At 38.7% G+C, this 17,078-nt stretch overlaps 1 protein-coding gene across 2 annotated transcripts in view; it reads left to right on the forward strand.

Annotated features, from left to right (window-relative positions):
- The window catches only part of LOC124273561, a 28,262-nt gene extending 11,727 nt beyond the window's left edge, over nt 1–16,535 (forward strand). Inside the window, exons 4-6 of one of the 2 annotated variants that reach the window (XM_046708851.1) lie at nt 272–696; nt 5,282–5,291; nt 16,524–16,535. In XM_046708851.1, the coding sequence (XP_046564807.1) occupies nt 272–693 (422 nt within the window). In that variant the 3' untranslated portion in view covers nt 694–696; nt 5,282–5,291; nt 16,524–16,535. Of the gene's footprint in view, nt 1–271; nt 829–5,281; nt 5,292–16,523 lie in introns of those variants that run through there. The other variant, XM_046708844.1, reaches the window with a different exon arrangement.
- The last annotated feature ends 543 nt before the right edge of the window (nt 16,536–17,078 follow it).

Here is a 17,078-nt window from a genome sequence, read left to right on the forward strand (position 1 = left end):
ACGAATGTCATTCAGAACCTTTTACCATGTCTGCCTTTTTCGGTGCGTTTGGTCGATATGCTTTTTCATCAGAAAACATACTGATGTTGGTAATAACTGTCAATTTGGATTGAAAAACACAGCTTAAGAAAACGGCACAATCATAATAAACACACCACCTTGCAAGAACAAAATTTTGCATGTGGTTTTGAAAAGCGACGTTTCTTTTGTGGTTCAGTATATATACATATATGTTCACAAATTTAGAACATGTATAATTTACATATTCCAGGTAAGAATATGACCATACTTCGAAACTGGGCCAACCCTGATGGTTCTGACAGAAAGCTCCTGTACAATGGAATGAGTTACGAGAACGGCTCCATCACAGTACCAGCAGCAGGAGTGTACCACATCACAAGTCACGTCAAGTTCTACATCGAGGACAACAGGAAGGATGACAAGTCACTCCAGACATTCCGGCACCAGGTTGTCCGCTACAGCGCCTCCAGCATGACACAGGTCGTGTTGTTTGAGAATGCCGTGACTGAGTGTAAAGAGGGTATCAACGACGGAGCTGACCTGGAGTACCCGAGTGATGCTGGTGGACTGGCTCAGTTGGATGCTGGAGATCAGGTGATGGTGAAAGTATCACACTTACAGCCGCTGAAGCATGATCGTGACTGGCACTATTTTAATGTGAATATATTATAGATCATTATATTTGTAATGTCATCATAGTCAAGTTTCTTAGTTACTGTGATCGATATCTTGTTTTGAACAACGCGTCATAGCTTTCTTTTAACACGTATTTCTTGTTAGGAACTACATCATAGAACTACAGTACAACCAGAAATTATTGAGAACTTAAAGATTGTAAATTCTTTTATATTTTTCACTCATTACTCACGTATTAAATGTGAATATTAGCAGAACATAACTCCAGATTCAAAGACAGGTGAACAGTTAGTATTTTGTCAAGTCACCATGGGCACCATGCAGGCTTCAATGCGGCAGGGCACACCACACAAAATGACCAAATTTACTAACGTCAGGAAATACTCGTTTCATCCGGCGGCCATATGAATAACGTTTGAAATCTACGTATCATCTGGCCGTCAGATTTACACACGTTTAAAGGGGTGTTAAAATAAACCAACATTCAACTCTGCATTTACATGTATTTCACAGGTGTGTAAATCTGGCCATTGTTTTCATGTGTTTCCTAACATGTGTAACATATGTAAATGCTGTGATTGTAGGACATGCATTTCAATACCCTTGAAATCTCTTATGATCAGAGTTAGGTTTGTCATATATTTAGTACATGCGTAAATGGTTGGAAATGGTTAAGTATAGTGTTACATGATTAGCACTACTTTAACATGTATTTCAATGGTTCTGTAATGTAACTGTCACATAGGGTTCGTTAGTGCGTCCGACCACGCCGTAATGTACTGAGATAATTAGAAACACATGGTGAAGTGATGCCTATGACTGAGCACCACTAATAACGTGCATGTCTTTCTTGACATACCCATGTGTCTGTTTAAAAGGTTCAAATATCGGGTCTATGGGCCAGAGCGATATGTATGTTAGGGAGTGTGTGTGTGCGTGCGTGCGTGCGTGCGTGCGTGCGAGGGAGAGGGTGTGGCATGGGGTAGGCCTAGGGTGGGGTGGCGGCGGTGGGTCGGTGTTGGGGTACTGATAAGTCTTTCTGACCAGTAGGTAATATCGTTTATACTTTTTGTAATGGAAATTAAATAACAGTTTATATAGCTGACCTAAGGTACTTTTCTTATATATGCTATACAAGGAGACACTGCTAATTACAATAAAACACAGACAGATGTGTTCACACAGACATGAACCGGTAGGTCCCTAATTTTAGTGCTCACTTGTATGAGTTATCCGACTGATCATAACTGAACACATTTCCTTATCTATACTTTCATAAAAGATGATTACAATGTATTAATGATTCCCGGTTTCACATGCAACGTAAAACACAACTTTGCAGATTCTGATACCTTTCGGTATGGACTTACCGAAACAAATCATCAAAAATGCAAATTCAACTTATAAAGTTGAAAAATAACGCGATGAAAAAAACCGTGCGAAATCGGAGTTCAAACGATTCACTAATTTTCCCCCGACTTTTCCGGGGAAAACTGGTTTCAACAGCTGGGCTGCGCTCATAGCACGTGCGCAGTGAAATAGGTTCGCGCAACTTGGAAGCGGGCTGTCCGGTGAATACTCGGTGAAGGCTTTGGTGTGAGCTATTTTCCTAATGTTTTCATGATATCTCACAGGCGCGAGATTTTTATATGTTATGACAGTAAATAAACTGTTTATATAATTTCATTTGTTTAATTCACCACACGTTTTTCTTACCGAGTCACTTTCTCAGTTCGATACTTAAAAGCAATGTCATTATTTAGCGTTGACAGAATTTCTAACTGTGATATAGATATGTCGTTGTCACAGACAAAACTCAATGTCTTGTTTTATTGGTTTATGCCCGGACTGTCGACAACAAGAAATAATCCGTCCAAAATACTTGTCGACAGTCCGGGAAAAGGGAGGTGATGTTCTACATGAGTGACTTCACTCCCAGTGTTCTCGAATTAACAAACTAATTAAAACAGAGTGTGATATATATAGTAGACAATATATTTATTCAGTCAATATAACAACATGCATGTATCATGTCACATAATATAGCATATTTGTTCATATATTTCATAAAGCTCACACAATATATTTGTGTGTGTGTTTTATATAAATAAGTAATTTCTGCAGGTGTATAAGTAATAAATATATAAAAGATGAGTCCAGTTATTTCTTCTTGCCAAAACACCTTTAATCTGAATGTTCAGCCAAGATGAAGAGATCTGACACATGGTCTGTGTAATGCAAGTCAGAAAGTCTGTCGGCAAGAAGGTCGGCCTTCAAGGATCGAATCCTTGCGTCGATGATTCGGTAGCGACGTCTACGGACGGGATCTCTCTGCTGTCCTTGGATCTGATGAATTTTTACTTCAGTAGATGACTGTTCTTTTTGTAGCATTCGCACAACCTCAAATACATTGGGATGTGTCTTCATAGCATACTTGTTGATTTTGTTGTGCCAACCTTCCAAATTATTGTTAGTTCTGTGTCCATCATTTTCAAAATGATTCCAAGTTGACAGTGTCCATGGACCTTCTACCCAGTTGGTAGTAACGTAATCCATCAGCTGTGTCGCCTTTTCACCTAGTGGTGCGTCTGCAATGGCATCAAGCCAGACATCTTCAACTTTATCCAGAGGCACTAAAGGTAGAGCTGCAGCTCGACGCACTAGTCTTTTCACATTGTTGTCTGACTTGTACTCTGAAGCAAGGCCTACTTTCTGTGTGCGACCTCTGCTTCTGTTGACTCTGTACTTGAATCCATTGTGGTAAAGATTCTGACCTCTATGAATGTTGTCAACCAATGTAACCCGCACCATAGCATTTGCCATTTTGACAGTGGTAACAAAATATTCATGATCTATTATATATACCCACATGCGAAATGTTTACAACAGCATTTCGATAATCCTTCTACTCCCAATATCACAAAATAATTTGTAAGCTCTCCGTTTCTCATGTTGTTGCATGTTAAACTCCAAAATGGTAATCCTTCCACTCGCATAACGTAAAATAATAATCTGTTTTTGCAACCTTAATTCTCTTGCAAATTGTTAAAACGACATTCTCTTTAATCTACTTAATTCATTTACTCATGATACGAGCATAGCTGTAGCCGCCATGGCCACTTACAACCACTAAGCAAACATTCTCTTTCATTAATTACCACCGTCACGGTATGTTGACCACGCGATGTCGACATTCCGGGTTTTTTGTTTTGTCGACAGTTAGGGACATCCTATTTTTCATTTGTCGACAGATCGGGCTGACACCGTTTTATTGACACCTGTGTGTCTGCCTGCCTGTCTGCTAATGACAATATTCAATACACAACTGCGATCACTGACCACATGCAATTTGAACTTACCACCAATCAGGCTATACACCATAAACAAAACGCATTGATTTATGGCCCGAGTTCGGTCTCTGTCACATTATTAATTACACAGACAGGCAGGTGTGATACTTGAACACATGACATGTTATGATGTCTGTTGATTGCAAAATGTTATACACAAAAAATGAGCATGTATTTACAAAACCCAACATCTCTATATATACACACACAATGAGGGCATCGGCAAATGAACCAGCCGTTACACTTGCGTGCACACCCACCCGCTCTGACTGGGTTCGGTATCCCGGCTGCTTCGTTTATGGGGAAGTAAACCCAAGTACACAATATTCAACTTTTGATTTGCGATTGTACGCTTATAATTTTGTTTATATGTTTTTTCAAAACCAGCAATGTATATTATATGTCATGAATAAGTGATAATTGTGTTTTAATTATGTTTGATTTTTTGGTTGCATGTGACCTTTAACCTAGATTTCGATATCCTCCGAATGTACATTTGATGGAAAATATACATTCAGCACGAGACAAGGACGAATGTTTATATATAATTAAAAAAATGTAACAGCACTAGTATCCATTTTGTCTTTTGTCTTCTTCCCGTCAGAACTAGATTAACAACTAGTCTCTGATATGAATATATTTTACAGAAAAAAGTTCATAGTAAAAAAAATATATAATATAATGAAAAGGAGCCCTGAGACATTCTCCTAAAGCTGTGGAAATCTAGACTTGCCACATGTTGTAGACTTGCGTGGGCTTGGATATATTTGCTTCAGGGTCTGTATGACAGACGACGTCCCAACATACGCTCAGTCACATGTGTCTTCAGGTCATGGAGAATCAGTTGTTAGAGGCCCGCACTGCAATTCTCGTGCGTTTGCCAGGCGCGTAGCAAGCCATTTTTTTCGTGTAAACCCTATGGGCTGCAAAGATTTATATTATAGGTGGTATTGAGGGCTTGCCCAACTTTCATTTTTTATGAGACTTGAAGAGTTATCGTTTGACGTTTGATGATTTCAATAGCTTCAAAATATTGTCGAAATTGAAATGTGAGTTCCTCATATACAAATATGTTTGGACATAGTTTACACATGTCTGCTGCATCGATACAATACCATACATCGAGTATTTGGTGTTTTTTCTAAAATAATTGATAAACAAATGAAACATAAACAATATTGCATTTCAGTGATGATTCACATATAAACATGACTGTAACAAAACATCCTCATACATGTCGATGGAAAAACAATCATCACTGAAAGTTATGATGTCAAGAATAACCTGATTACTGGAGGAGAACTTGCGTCGCTAGTTTTCTCGATAATCTGAACACATGTATGTAGCGTGAAGAAAGTGTTTGCCCTACCTGTAACAACGATGTCCCGTGTCTATAAAAGGGATATAATGTGGGGATGAATGACATGTACTTTTATCTTATCGTTTATGATGATACATACTGCGATCTTTCACAATAATCCCTCTGGCTATCAGATTGAGGGTACGTTTTAAACATAACCGGTATTTCTATTACTGTATTTAATGAACATGCGAGGTCTGCGTCTGTGTCAGACTAAAGGCCCACAAGATGTTTAGTAGCACTGGGGCGTAATAGCCATAGATCTTCTCCAAACAAGGGAATATGTATCTTGTGAGAATGACTTCTCCGACAGGGAAATTTACAGCAATGCGACATCACAATTACTTACGTGATATTTACTCGCAATCTGAGTTATGGATCGTCAATTTAAACAGGACAATATTGACGAATTTCACATAAGGCACAGAGATCCAACATGCCTATGATATACTCAGAGAACGCACCCGCCTGAGCTATCCGGTCATAATCGCTACACGATAAAAACAAATTTTCATTTCATGTCTCACAGAATATATAATTTGATATGGCATTGTTTGTTATCGTATACTTTTGCGTTAGTGAAACAAATGTGGATAACTTTAAGTTTATGTATGGCGTTATTTCACATGCAGTGCAATAATATTCAAATTATGTACTGCCACAAAATATTTTACAGTAGTAATGCGCGAGCTGAACAGACTTAAGAAATTACGAGTTGGTTCCTGTAGCATATTTGGCTGTGCTCCAAGAAAGACAAAGTGCTATTCTATTGGGACAGCTAGGGACACTTACGAGGACAAAGGGGCAACGCATCGCCCTTTGTTAACCACTGAACCTTTTAATCCCCCGAAACATGCACCTCACAAGATTTGCCAACACCACAGACAAGGCGTAACTGATACTGGTAGCAAGAACGAGTGCAGCTTGATAAGGCGTGTGAGCTTGCGTAATACTGCTTTCTTTGTCAGGCTCTTTTGGTGATAAGAATATTGAGGTCATGTGAACGTTGATTTCAAACGTACTAAAATGTGTGAAAATGAAATTACATGAACCAAGTAATTCACATGATGGAAACATATGATCATCTTGCTTGAGTACAGGTAAGATGAAGGTGTATAAACCGTTCATATACATACCCCTGAAATCCGGTATGATACATAAATATCTAAGGTGTGTAAATATTTACATGTTTCCCCACCTAAGTAAATTCACATGTTTCCAACCCGAGGAAACTTACAACGAAATCGGAAATTTCAGCACCCATTGAAATTCAAAGGAATGCAGTGGAAATACTGTATGATCATGTATTTACCGGGGTATCTGTTTTGCAATTCATGTTTGGACATCCCTGACAATCCGGTCAGGGCATACATGAACGAGGTGCTTGTGCATACAAAAATGTACGATGAGCATATGTTTCAAAGGTATAGATTCATATGAAATATATGCCCGAAGTTAGGAAATATCTGAAAACATACGTAAATCCGGTCATGGCATGTATTTTCTACTGTATTTACGTTTATTTCAATGGTTTACTATCCGGCTTTTGGACCTGTGGCGTATTACTGATCAAAGAAGTTAGAAAGTCGTGGTCCATGCTGTCCTAATATCGGACCACCTCTTCTTTCATTTCAGCAATATATGTCAGATTATTCGTGGAGCGGAGGGTCGCGGGTTCGATCCCCGGCCTCCCGCGTCATACCAAAATACGTTCAAATATGGTATTTGTTGTTCCCTGCCTGGCGCTCAGTATTAATGGGTCGGCTCAGAGTCAGTATATTGGAGTATGCATGCTTAACTGCGGCATGGTATCTCAGTGAGCTAGCACTATAAAACCAGCTTAAGTCTGGGCTGGTACAAGCACCCACACATACACACGCATGCATGTCGTCATATGAGCGAAGAATATATATTTATAGAGATTGTGCTATTAGGCCACCTATTAAATTTATGTTAATACTACATAACATCATGTACATGTTCTGTGTACCATAAAAATATTGTAAATATCATGCAAATACAACATGCATCCACTAATTGCTGTTGCGTAATTCCGTTTGTCGTTTCCTCTATCAATTGTAATGTGTCATTCGTGTAGTTACTTAACCTTGATCACCTGTGTGTTTATTTCCAATGAGGAAGTCTTCCTCGTGTAGCGAGATTACAAATAGATTACATTTAAATGTATTCATGTGTAGCAGTTGTTCCTAAGTATTTACCAGTTGAGATATTTGTCAAAACCTAATAGAAGCGTATTACTACATCTCAGCAATAATCGCCTGTATCACGCCACCAACCCGCTTGCAGCTATTATAGGCGGAGGAATTTAACAGTTTCGTATGCGCATTAGTTACCTTTAAAACAGATGAATGTCTTGCTGAAAAAAACTTTTTAATACACAATATCTAAATTTCATGATGAAATGTCACTTGATCCCGCTCGCTTTTAGAGAATAAAACCTTGTTAAACCAAACCATAAGATTGTGTGTCAATTAGATTTCGCTTCCAATTTTTAACATTTCCAAAGAGCGAGAGATGAATTGTCAGTGGTGCCGATACACAAACTTCGTGTATTCTTACACAATCTGGGCGGTGGGGTAGCCTAGTGGTTAAAGCGTTCGCCCGTCACGCCAGAGACATGGGTTCGATAGCCCACATGGATACAATGTGTGAAGCCCATCCCTGGTGTCCGTCGCCGTGATATTGCTGGAATATTGATAAAGCGGCGTAACACTAAACTCACTCTCTTAAGTAAGCACTGTCATGCTATATAAACAGTCATTATTGGACACAGCAATGGCCATTACTTAACATATGTATGACTGACTGACTGACTGACTATGGTTTTACGCCGTTTTTAGCAATATTCCAGCAATATCACGGCGGGGGACACCAGAAATGTGCTTCACAAATTGTACCCATGTGGGGAATCGAACCCGGGCCTTCGGCGTAACGAGCGAACGCTTTAACCACTAGGCTACCCCACCGCCCCTTACATATGTATGACATCAGGTAACTCAAATATTAGTAATAATAATAAGAGGTTCCGATTCTCCAGACTTCTACCTTAGTGTCAAAGTGTCACTCGGAGAATATGAAATTACACAATGTACATAGCGGTACAATGTACAATGTAAATAACTCCAAAACGGTAAAAGAAATATAAAAAGAAGTACATTTTGAATTAAAATAAAAGCGACAGATTATTAGAGATCGCTTTCATTCATATACAACTAGCACACAATAAGAACCATAATTATATTCAATCAAGAGGGGCGTTAAGGTGTTGTATAACATGAAAAACATTGGATTACTGTTTTACGTGATTCATGGTTCAAGTGTGTGGATTGAAGGCAGAACAGATCGTTAGTACCTGAAGCTAGCATGTGTTAACAAAATGTCTTGTGCCTTGTACCTGTGAAGGTCCGAGTTAGAATGTGCCTTCAGTAACCCATGCTTGTCGTAAGAGGCGACTAACGGGATCGGGTGGTCAGGCTCGCTGACTTGGTTGACACATGTCATCGGTTCCCCATTGCGAAGATCGATGCTCAGGCTGTTGTTCACTGGATTGTCTGGCCCAGACTCGATTATTTACAGTCCGCCGCCATTAAGCTGGAATATTGCTGAGTGCGGCGTACAACTAAACTCACTCACTCTTGTGCCTTAAGATCCGGGTTAACATTGGTCTGCAGCAACCCATACTTGTCCTAAGAAACGACTGACGGAATCGGATGGTCAGGATCACTGTCTTGGTTGGCACGTACATCGATGTTCATGAAACATTACAGCCGAACATATCTATATGTATAAACATAACTCTTCAAAATTACATACAATACCTGATGAGAAATCCTTTCAGTGGTTGAATGCACTATTTCACACCACACTTCTCCAAAGATGAATAATGCATTTCTCTCAATAATATTGACTATCAGCCCTCAGAGAAGATACCATATAATATATTCCCAAAAGAATTACGTATTCATGTTACAATATTACGTTCGAATGAATTAATGCAACGTCGCATTAAATCGACTCTCGTGACCTCAACCGGCCGAACTTTATTTCAAGCGAACCCCATAGAGATGTCCCTTGGAGAGCTCTTTACGGATATCCTACGCACAACTTCATTCGTGACCAACTCGTGTTATTCCGGGACAAGCCGAATAGCAACTTTGAGGTTATGTAAAGGGGCGAGTATACAACGAAACAACTTGTGACATTCGTAACTACTCGTCCCTTTCCGTAACCTGAAAGTAGACTCGTGCCCCTCTTGAAGCCATTTTATTGAACGTGGCTCTGTCTGAGCGCAAAAGCGCAGAGAGAAAGAAATAGTCTAGTCGCCGAACTATTTTCAAGGGCATGTAACTCTAGTTTACTTGGAAAGCACACACGGCATCACGCCAAGGAAATTATCTCAAAGGGTATGTTTAACGTGTTTAACTACTTTTCTACGGCATAATGTTAATATATCCTGATTATAAAAATTCAGGAAACCCAGGAGGGCTATGCAATAATTAGAATATACTTGAAGTGTCTGGGAAAAAATTATGCAAGCCCAAATGAAAAATATTTCAAAGACCTATTTTAACCCAATTTCTTCTCTACATACGCGCATCGTGATTGGTTGGGGGAATATTTCTCCCGGACATGGCTACGAGTGGGGTACGAGTCTACCTTCAGGTTACGGAAAGGGACGAGTAGTTACGAATGAACTTGTGATTGAAACCAGTTCGGCAAACACCGACACATCCGCGTGCGACAGTTTTCGATGTACAGAGCAATTGTTTACATTCCATATATGGCAAGTGTTCCCTGTTTGGAAGCTGTTCGCATCGAAGTTTCAGTTATCGATTTAAGGCAAGTCGTGATGCTGATACTAAAACCTATTTATAAGGAAGTAACGTCTTATATTATATACATGTACATTCACTTTGTAGGATGGGATAGAAACGATAGACCCATATCTGCGTGTGATTAAGGCTTGATAAAGAATGGTTTGGAGACGATCTTCCATTGTGTCGCTACTTCAGTTTTTCCTGAAACAAAACAAGAACAACAGGCATAACATAAAAGATAGATCTTGAGATAGGAATTCGCGTTCAACAGTTTATCCTCTTAACAGTCACTGCAATTCTGGACGTTCTCTTGCACTAATGTTGATAAATACTCTGTACGCATTCGTGAAGTGCAACATGTGCAAAACATTTCATCTCCTCGCTGACTTTCGATGACCCATTCATATGACTTTCACAGCTATATATTTTGCCCTTTGCACCAAATGACTATTTTTTAGGAAACTTAAGACTGGATATTCTTTTGCACGGACGTTTAATATTTACATGTATGAATAACTATCGTGTCGTTGTGATATCATGTGGAGTGTCTTTTAAAAGAAAACGGTTGTATATATGTTGTACTGGTGGGAAGATTGTTGTAAGACACGGCCCAATAACATGACGACGGTAGGTCTTGAATACACAGAGTAGCATAAACTTACATCTTGCATATGGAATACTTCATCGGCAGTCTGGGGTCGCTCAAACCGGTTAGGAAGAGGTGACACTGAAAACATCCCACAGAATTGTACACGATATAATTGTGGCCGAGATGATTTTTTATTTGTTTTGCAAATATTTTAGAAATATGTTTTAGGCCATTAAGTGCCTGTACTAGCTATAACACGTATACAGAAAGTAACAATAGATTTACCCCAGCAATTATATAACTCTTAGCTTCACCATAGCCACTGTCACTCTAATGACGAGCGCATTGCATTGTCTGCCTTGCCCCATATCCTTATTATGTAAGTCTCCTTGCCTACAGTTCAACTTTATTTCATCAAGGAGTTGTCAGATACGACTCTTACAAGTCAGAGGTCTTACACATGTAATGCTGAGCAAAAAAGTTTTGCTTTTTGTGGACCGAGTGGCTGTGGACCTCACTTCTATTTATGTATATATAAGGTCAGTTTGTGTTTTGCTTTCATATTTATGTATTTATATATATGTCTGTATAGACCATTCTTAGCCAATATGCATGACCTCGAGGTCAAATCGAAAGCGAGGCTTAGATAGGCTAACCTTGAAAATGGCGACCTCGAAAAGGAGAGAATACTGTTGTGTGCCGTTGTGTCGGAGTGATGCCCGGAAGGATTTTACCGTGTCCTTTCACCACATTCCTAAGGATAAGATCGTAAGAAGGCAATGGTTGACAAAAATACGGAGAGATCCTGGAAAATTATTCACAGTAAGTACATGTATATGTAATAATTAGACACGGCATAGTCTAGATCTGTCGTGAAATATATGCAAACTGTTCACTATCCAAGGTAATGATTACATCTATCAAGTCAAATCCATTAAAAGCAATATCGTCTCTAAGCTGACGTTTGTTATGTCAGCATAAGTTTATACAGGTAAATGTGGAGAAATGCCGAAATCGGAATGCAACAATTATTTAGCGGTTAGCAAGTAAGTAGAAAAGTTCAATCCGTGTTCAGTGACTGCATGTAGGTGGTTGGGCAGTTTCAGTGTTTAAATGGCACATGATATTTTTTAAAGCTACATTTAATGGACATTTGAATGAATTATATGAATTTGTGAAACCTTTTTTTTTATAACTAAGTACATTGTCTGCATGTCTACGACAGTCAATATTTCACCAATATATTTCTTTGTTTACGATATAGATCTATTCTATTCATAGGTAACCACAAACACAGTTTTGTGTAGCAAACATTTCATGAAAGATGACTTCAAGTGGACACCCAACAGGAAGACGTTGAAGTCGGGTGCTGTCCCCTCAGTGTTTGAATGGACTGTGGATAGTGGAAGTACTGCCAGGAAATTACCCTCAAGGAGACACTTATGCCATGAAGGCAAGGGAATTTTATTTGTAAATATTTTGTGTCACTGAAATACGATTTGTTGCAAATCAAAGTAACATTTCAAGTATATGCAGGACACTTATTTGCAGTTAGAAAGAATTCAAATAAATACTTTTAAAATTACTGCATACTGACCAGGGCCCCTACTCTCGAAAGGATCCTAGCCCTAGGATAACTTTCCTCCTAGGGTCTGGGATAGGTGTCCTCCCTTATTCTCGAAAAATATCCTAGCGTAAGGATATCCTAACTTAGGACAAATACTAGGATAGGTTGTGACTTGTCCTAAGTCTATCTTAGTGGAAGTCAACATGGTATGGTTCTTGTTTGTTCACCAATTTTGACGTTGTCAAACAAAATAACTCGCCTAAATTATATTTGAATTTACAACAGCACACAGTGTATACGTTATCAATGTATCGGTAATGAATATACACACTTGTTGCAATGCACATATTCTTAGATCTACAAAAGAGAAATCTGTTCAGTTCTTACCTATTCTCGGCCTTTTTAATCACAACTTTACTGTCACATTGCCGTGAAATTTCAATGTCAAGGCCAACTTGATAGGGGAAGTAACTCCTGTTTATTTCCTAAGTGATATTTAGGGTAATCCCCGACTTAATTAATGTTTTTCTATCTCACCTTCTGAAGAACTCGCTATCCTAGCTAGGATCGGAAGCTCAATTTAGGACAGAGACAGGATCGTTTCGAGAATGGGTCTTATCCTAACAGTAGGATGCCCTAACAGGACACTCTAGTTACAATAACTGAAATATAATTAGTGTTTAAAAATGCATTTCAGATGCTTCTGAGTCAGAGACCCTTTCACCAACTGAGGATCCTCCCACACGGAATGCACCACAGTCACCATCTCAGATACAGTAAGAATGATCATATTAAATTAATTTTTCCATTTGACGTGGTTTTGATGTATTGAATACAACTGATTTTTACCTACCTACTACGGTATTAACATATAAGAATATTGATTGCCCATATTGTCGAAAGTATTAAATGATGTTAGCCTCCATTCCTTGACATATATTAGTAATTACAGAGATATATTTATTGCTGTTAGTGGGGTCAAGGAACTAAGTGATGCTTTACAATGTTTATATTACAGTGGAGCAGAGAAGTAATATTAGTGATGCTTCATAGTGTGTATGTTACAGTGGAGCAGAGCCTGATACAGTGGCCTTGGACCCCCAGTCCTACATAGAGCAACTCCATGAGAAATTACTGGAACAGGAGAAGCAACTGAAGGAAAAGGATATAAAGATAGAAGAACTGAACAGAAAACTTGATCTTGAAAAGTTTGGTGTTTCAAAATTCATGTATGATGATAAATTGATAGAACATTATACAGGATTTCCATCATTTCAAATATTGCAAGCATTGTTTGATTTTGTCAAACCTACAGCTTCAAATATGAGGAGTATGTATTACAAAGGTGAATCCTGTCTACCAAAACCTAACCATTCTCACTCTATTCCATTATTTGATGAGTTGTTTATGTATCTTGTGAGAAATAAGCTAGGTTCCAGTGAAATCGATTTATCTGTTCGGTTCAATTGTCATGTCTCTACTATAAGTAGAAGGGCTTTGACTTGGTGCAATTATCTCTATTTTGTTTTGGGTAACATTAATATTTGGCCCTCTGCTGATGTTGTTCTGGAAAATATGCCTGAAGACTTCAGATTGTTGTACCCTAGAACTCGAGTTATTACAGACTGCACGGAAATGTATACTGAGAGACCCTCCTCTGTACATTTAGGTTCCCAAATGTATTCACATTACAAGAGTTGCAATACATGGAAGGGCCTGGTTGGTATTGCTCCTCATGGTGCATTAACCTTTGTATCTGCCATGTTCTCAGGCTGTATGTCTGACATTGAAATCACAAAACTAAGTGGACTCTTGGAATTACTTGAGCCAGGGGATGTCATCATGGGTGACAAGGGTTTTCTTATTGGGAAGCTTTTGGAAGGAACTGGTGTGTCAATAAACACTCCTCATTTCTTGAGTTCTGCTGGTCAATTTGAGCAAACTGAAATTGAAGAAAATCAACAAATTTCAAGCCATAGGATCCACATTGAAAGGCATATCAAACGAGTAAAAGAGTTCCATCTACTCAATGGCACAGTCCCCTTATCAATGGCAGGCTCAATCAATCACCTATGGACTGTAGTAAACTTACTAACTCTGTTTAGAAGACCCCTCATAGCCAAATGAGATGCACATTGCTTAGCACAATACAGCTCTTAGTCCTGAACATAGACTAACGCTTAGTCCTCAGTATATATATTTTTGATAGTAACAAAAAAAAAAGAAACATTTAAATTGAAAAGGAGCCCCAGTGAGATGGGATATTCATGTTTCATTGAAAAAATAATTTATTGCATAGCACTCTATGATGGAACAAGGCAATATTCTATAAATTACATACATAAACACTGTAGATACAAAGATACAAAAATACAGAGATAATTTCATATATCAACGATATACATAATAACAATTTCACAATGGTTGTACACAGAATTCATTTATAACTGTTGATATGATGACATATTTTGGAAATTGTGTCTGGATATCTGTTTGTGAATTTTTTTCATTTTTGACAGAGTGTAGCAAATTCTTGATCATGATTAAGCATTGTTTGTATAAGTGGTTTTCTTTCTTTAATATACTTCATACAAGACATTAGAGGGTTTTGCTTGTCTTCTAAGCCATTACACATTTTGCAGAGATGTTGAGACCAGTTTCAATTTTGAGCTTATGATTACTTAACCATAGTTTTGAGAAATGTGATGTATGAGCTTTGTTTTTACATTGAAATACTAGTTGATCATTCTTGAGTATTATAGATGACTTGACTACTCTGTATGTTCTTAATTTGGTATTTGATGTATGAGAATCACTTAATGAATGCTTGATCATGTCTTCCCATTTGGACTGGAGTTTATTCATGGTAGATAAATTTCATTTATTCATGTTCAGTATTACAAAAGTTTGCTTTATTTTATTAACTTTATGAACCCAGGCTATATTGAGTTGACAGAGACTGATATTTGCTTCTAAGGTATCTTTAAGGATGATATTTGTTGTGTTATCTACATGGAACTTGTAATCATTTATTTTTTGATCAGTGGTACTAGTAACCGGTATACGCTTAGTTCTGTGCAACAGGCCCAGATAGTGGTTTCTTGCCCACTCCTAACAGTGATTTACAAAACTGAAGCTGTAGTTTTTCTGGGAACAGTGTGTCAATATTTGTTGACATAGTAAAATCTAAACCCAAACTTCACAACTGTATAACTGTATTGGATCTATGGGGATAATTTTATTGTTAGTTTTACTGGAATACCATCATGACAGACCGATGTTCATAATTCTCTGATAAACACCTGTGCATTTCCTAGTTGTATTCTGAGGTATGTGTATGTCATGTATCGGGACAGCAGTGGCAGGATAGCTAAATTAACGGTCCCTGTGGAGGTGTTAAGGAGGACTCCCTGAGCACGCATGCGCACCAGTAGCGAACAGCATGGCGACCATGTGCTCTCATGTGTACACACACAAACGTGAATAAAACAGTTCTACTCCCCGTTGAGTGTAATACTTGACATAATTGGCGACGAGGTGAACCTCTACAACCATCTCTACGATGTCTGACTGCAGTAAGTTTGGAGAATTTAACGCAGCTGTGGAAACCTGGACTTGTTACACCGAACGGCTCGAAGCACACTTCACGGCAAACAAGATTGACGACGCTGACATACGGAGGTCAATTCTCATCAGTTGTGTGGGACCAAAGACATATGGACTCATTCAGAATTTGATATCTCCTGCCAAGCCAAAGGATAAACCTTTTGAAGAACTTGTGGAAGTTGTTCAAACTCATCACGATCCACGACCGTCGGCTATTGTGCAGAGGTACAAATTCAACACATGCTTTCGTCAGCCAGGTCAGTCTATTTCTGAATATGTGGCAGAACTACGGCGCTTAGCCGAATATTGTGATTATGGGACAGAATTGGAGAAAATGTTGAGGGACAGGATAGTATGTGGTGTTGCTAATGATGCAATTCAGAAGAGACTTTTGTCTGAAGCAGGATTAAACTACAAACGTGCTTTAGAAAATGCTCAAGGTATGGAGATGGCAGCTAAGAATATTGTTGACATTCAGAATCCAGTAGGAAAGAAAGATCAAGCATCTGCAGACATAAACTTTGTAAAGAAGAAACAGTATTCAAAACCAAGAGACAATTCACACAAGTTCAATAGAAAGGACAGACCTCAACCTTCACATGATAAGGGGAAAGGACGCAAGTGCTTTAGGTGTGGAGACGACTCACATAACCCTGATCAATGCAAATATGTGGATGTGGAGTGCAGTTATTGTCACATCAAAGGACATATCAAACGTGCTTGTTTCAAACGTAAGCGGAGACAAGGCCACCAAGCAAATCTTCTCGAGAATGTCAATCAGTCAGACATAAGTGAAGCAGAAGAAGAATATGAACTTTACACCATAAGTGAACCAATGTCTCAACCAATCATGATAACAGTACATCTCAACGGTCAGTCCGTAACCATGCAATTTGACACAGGTGCAAGTATTTCCATCATGAGTCTTAAAACGTTCAAGAGCATTTGGAAGACAGAACAAGCCCCTCAGCTCAAAGAATGCTCATTAATCCTACGGGGTTACACAGGAAACATTGTGGACTTGATAGGATGTGCAGAGGTAAACATATCATTCCAGAACCAAACAGTTACATCACAACTCCTTGTAGCCAGAGGTGAGAGACCCAGTCTG

This window comes from Haliotis rubra, unplaced genomic scaffold (genome assembly GCF_003918875.1).
Source record: "Haliotis rubra isolate DU_JTF1 unplaced genomic scaffold, ASM391887v1 Scf1035, whole genome shotgun sequence".
NCBI lineage: Eukaryota > Metazoa > Mollusca > Gastropoda > Lepetellida > Haliotidae > Haliotis > Haliotis rubra.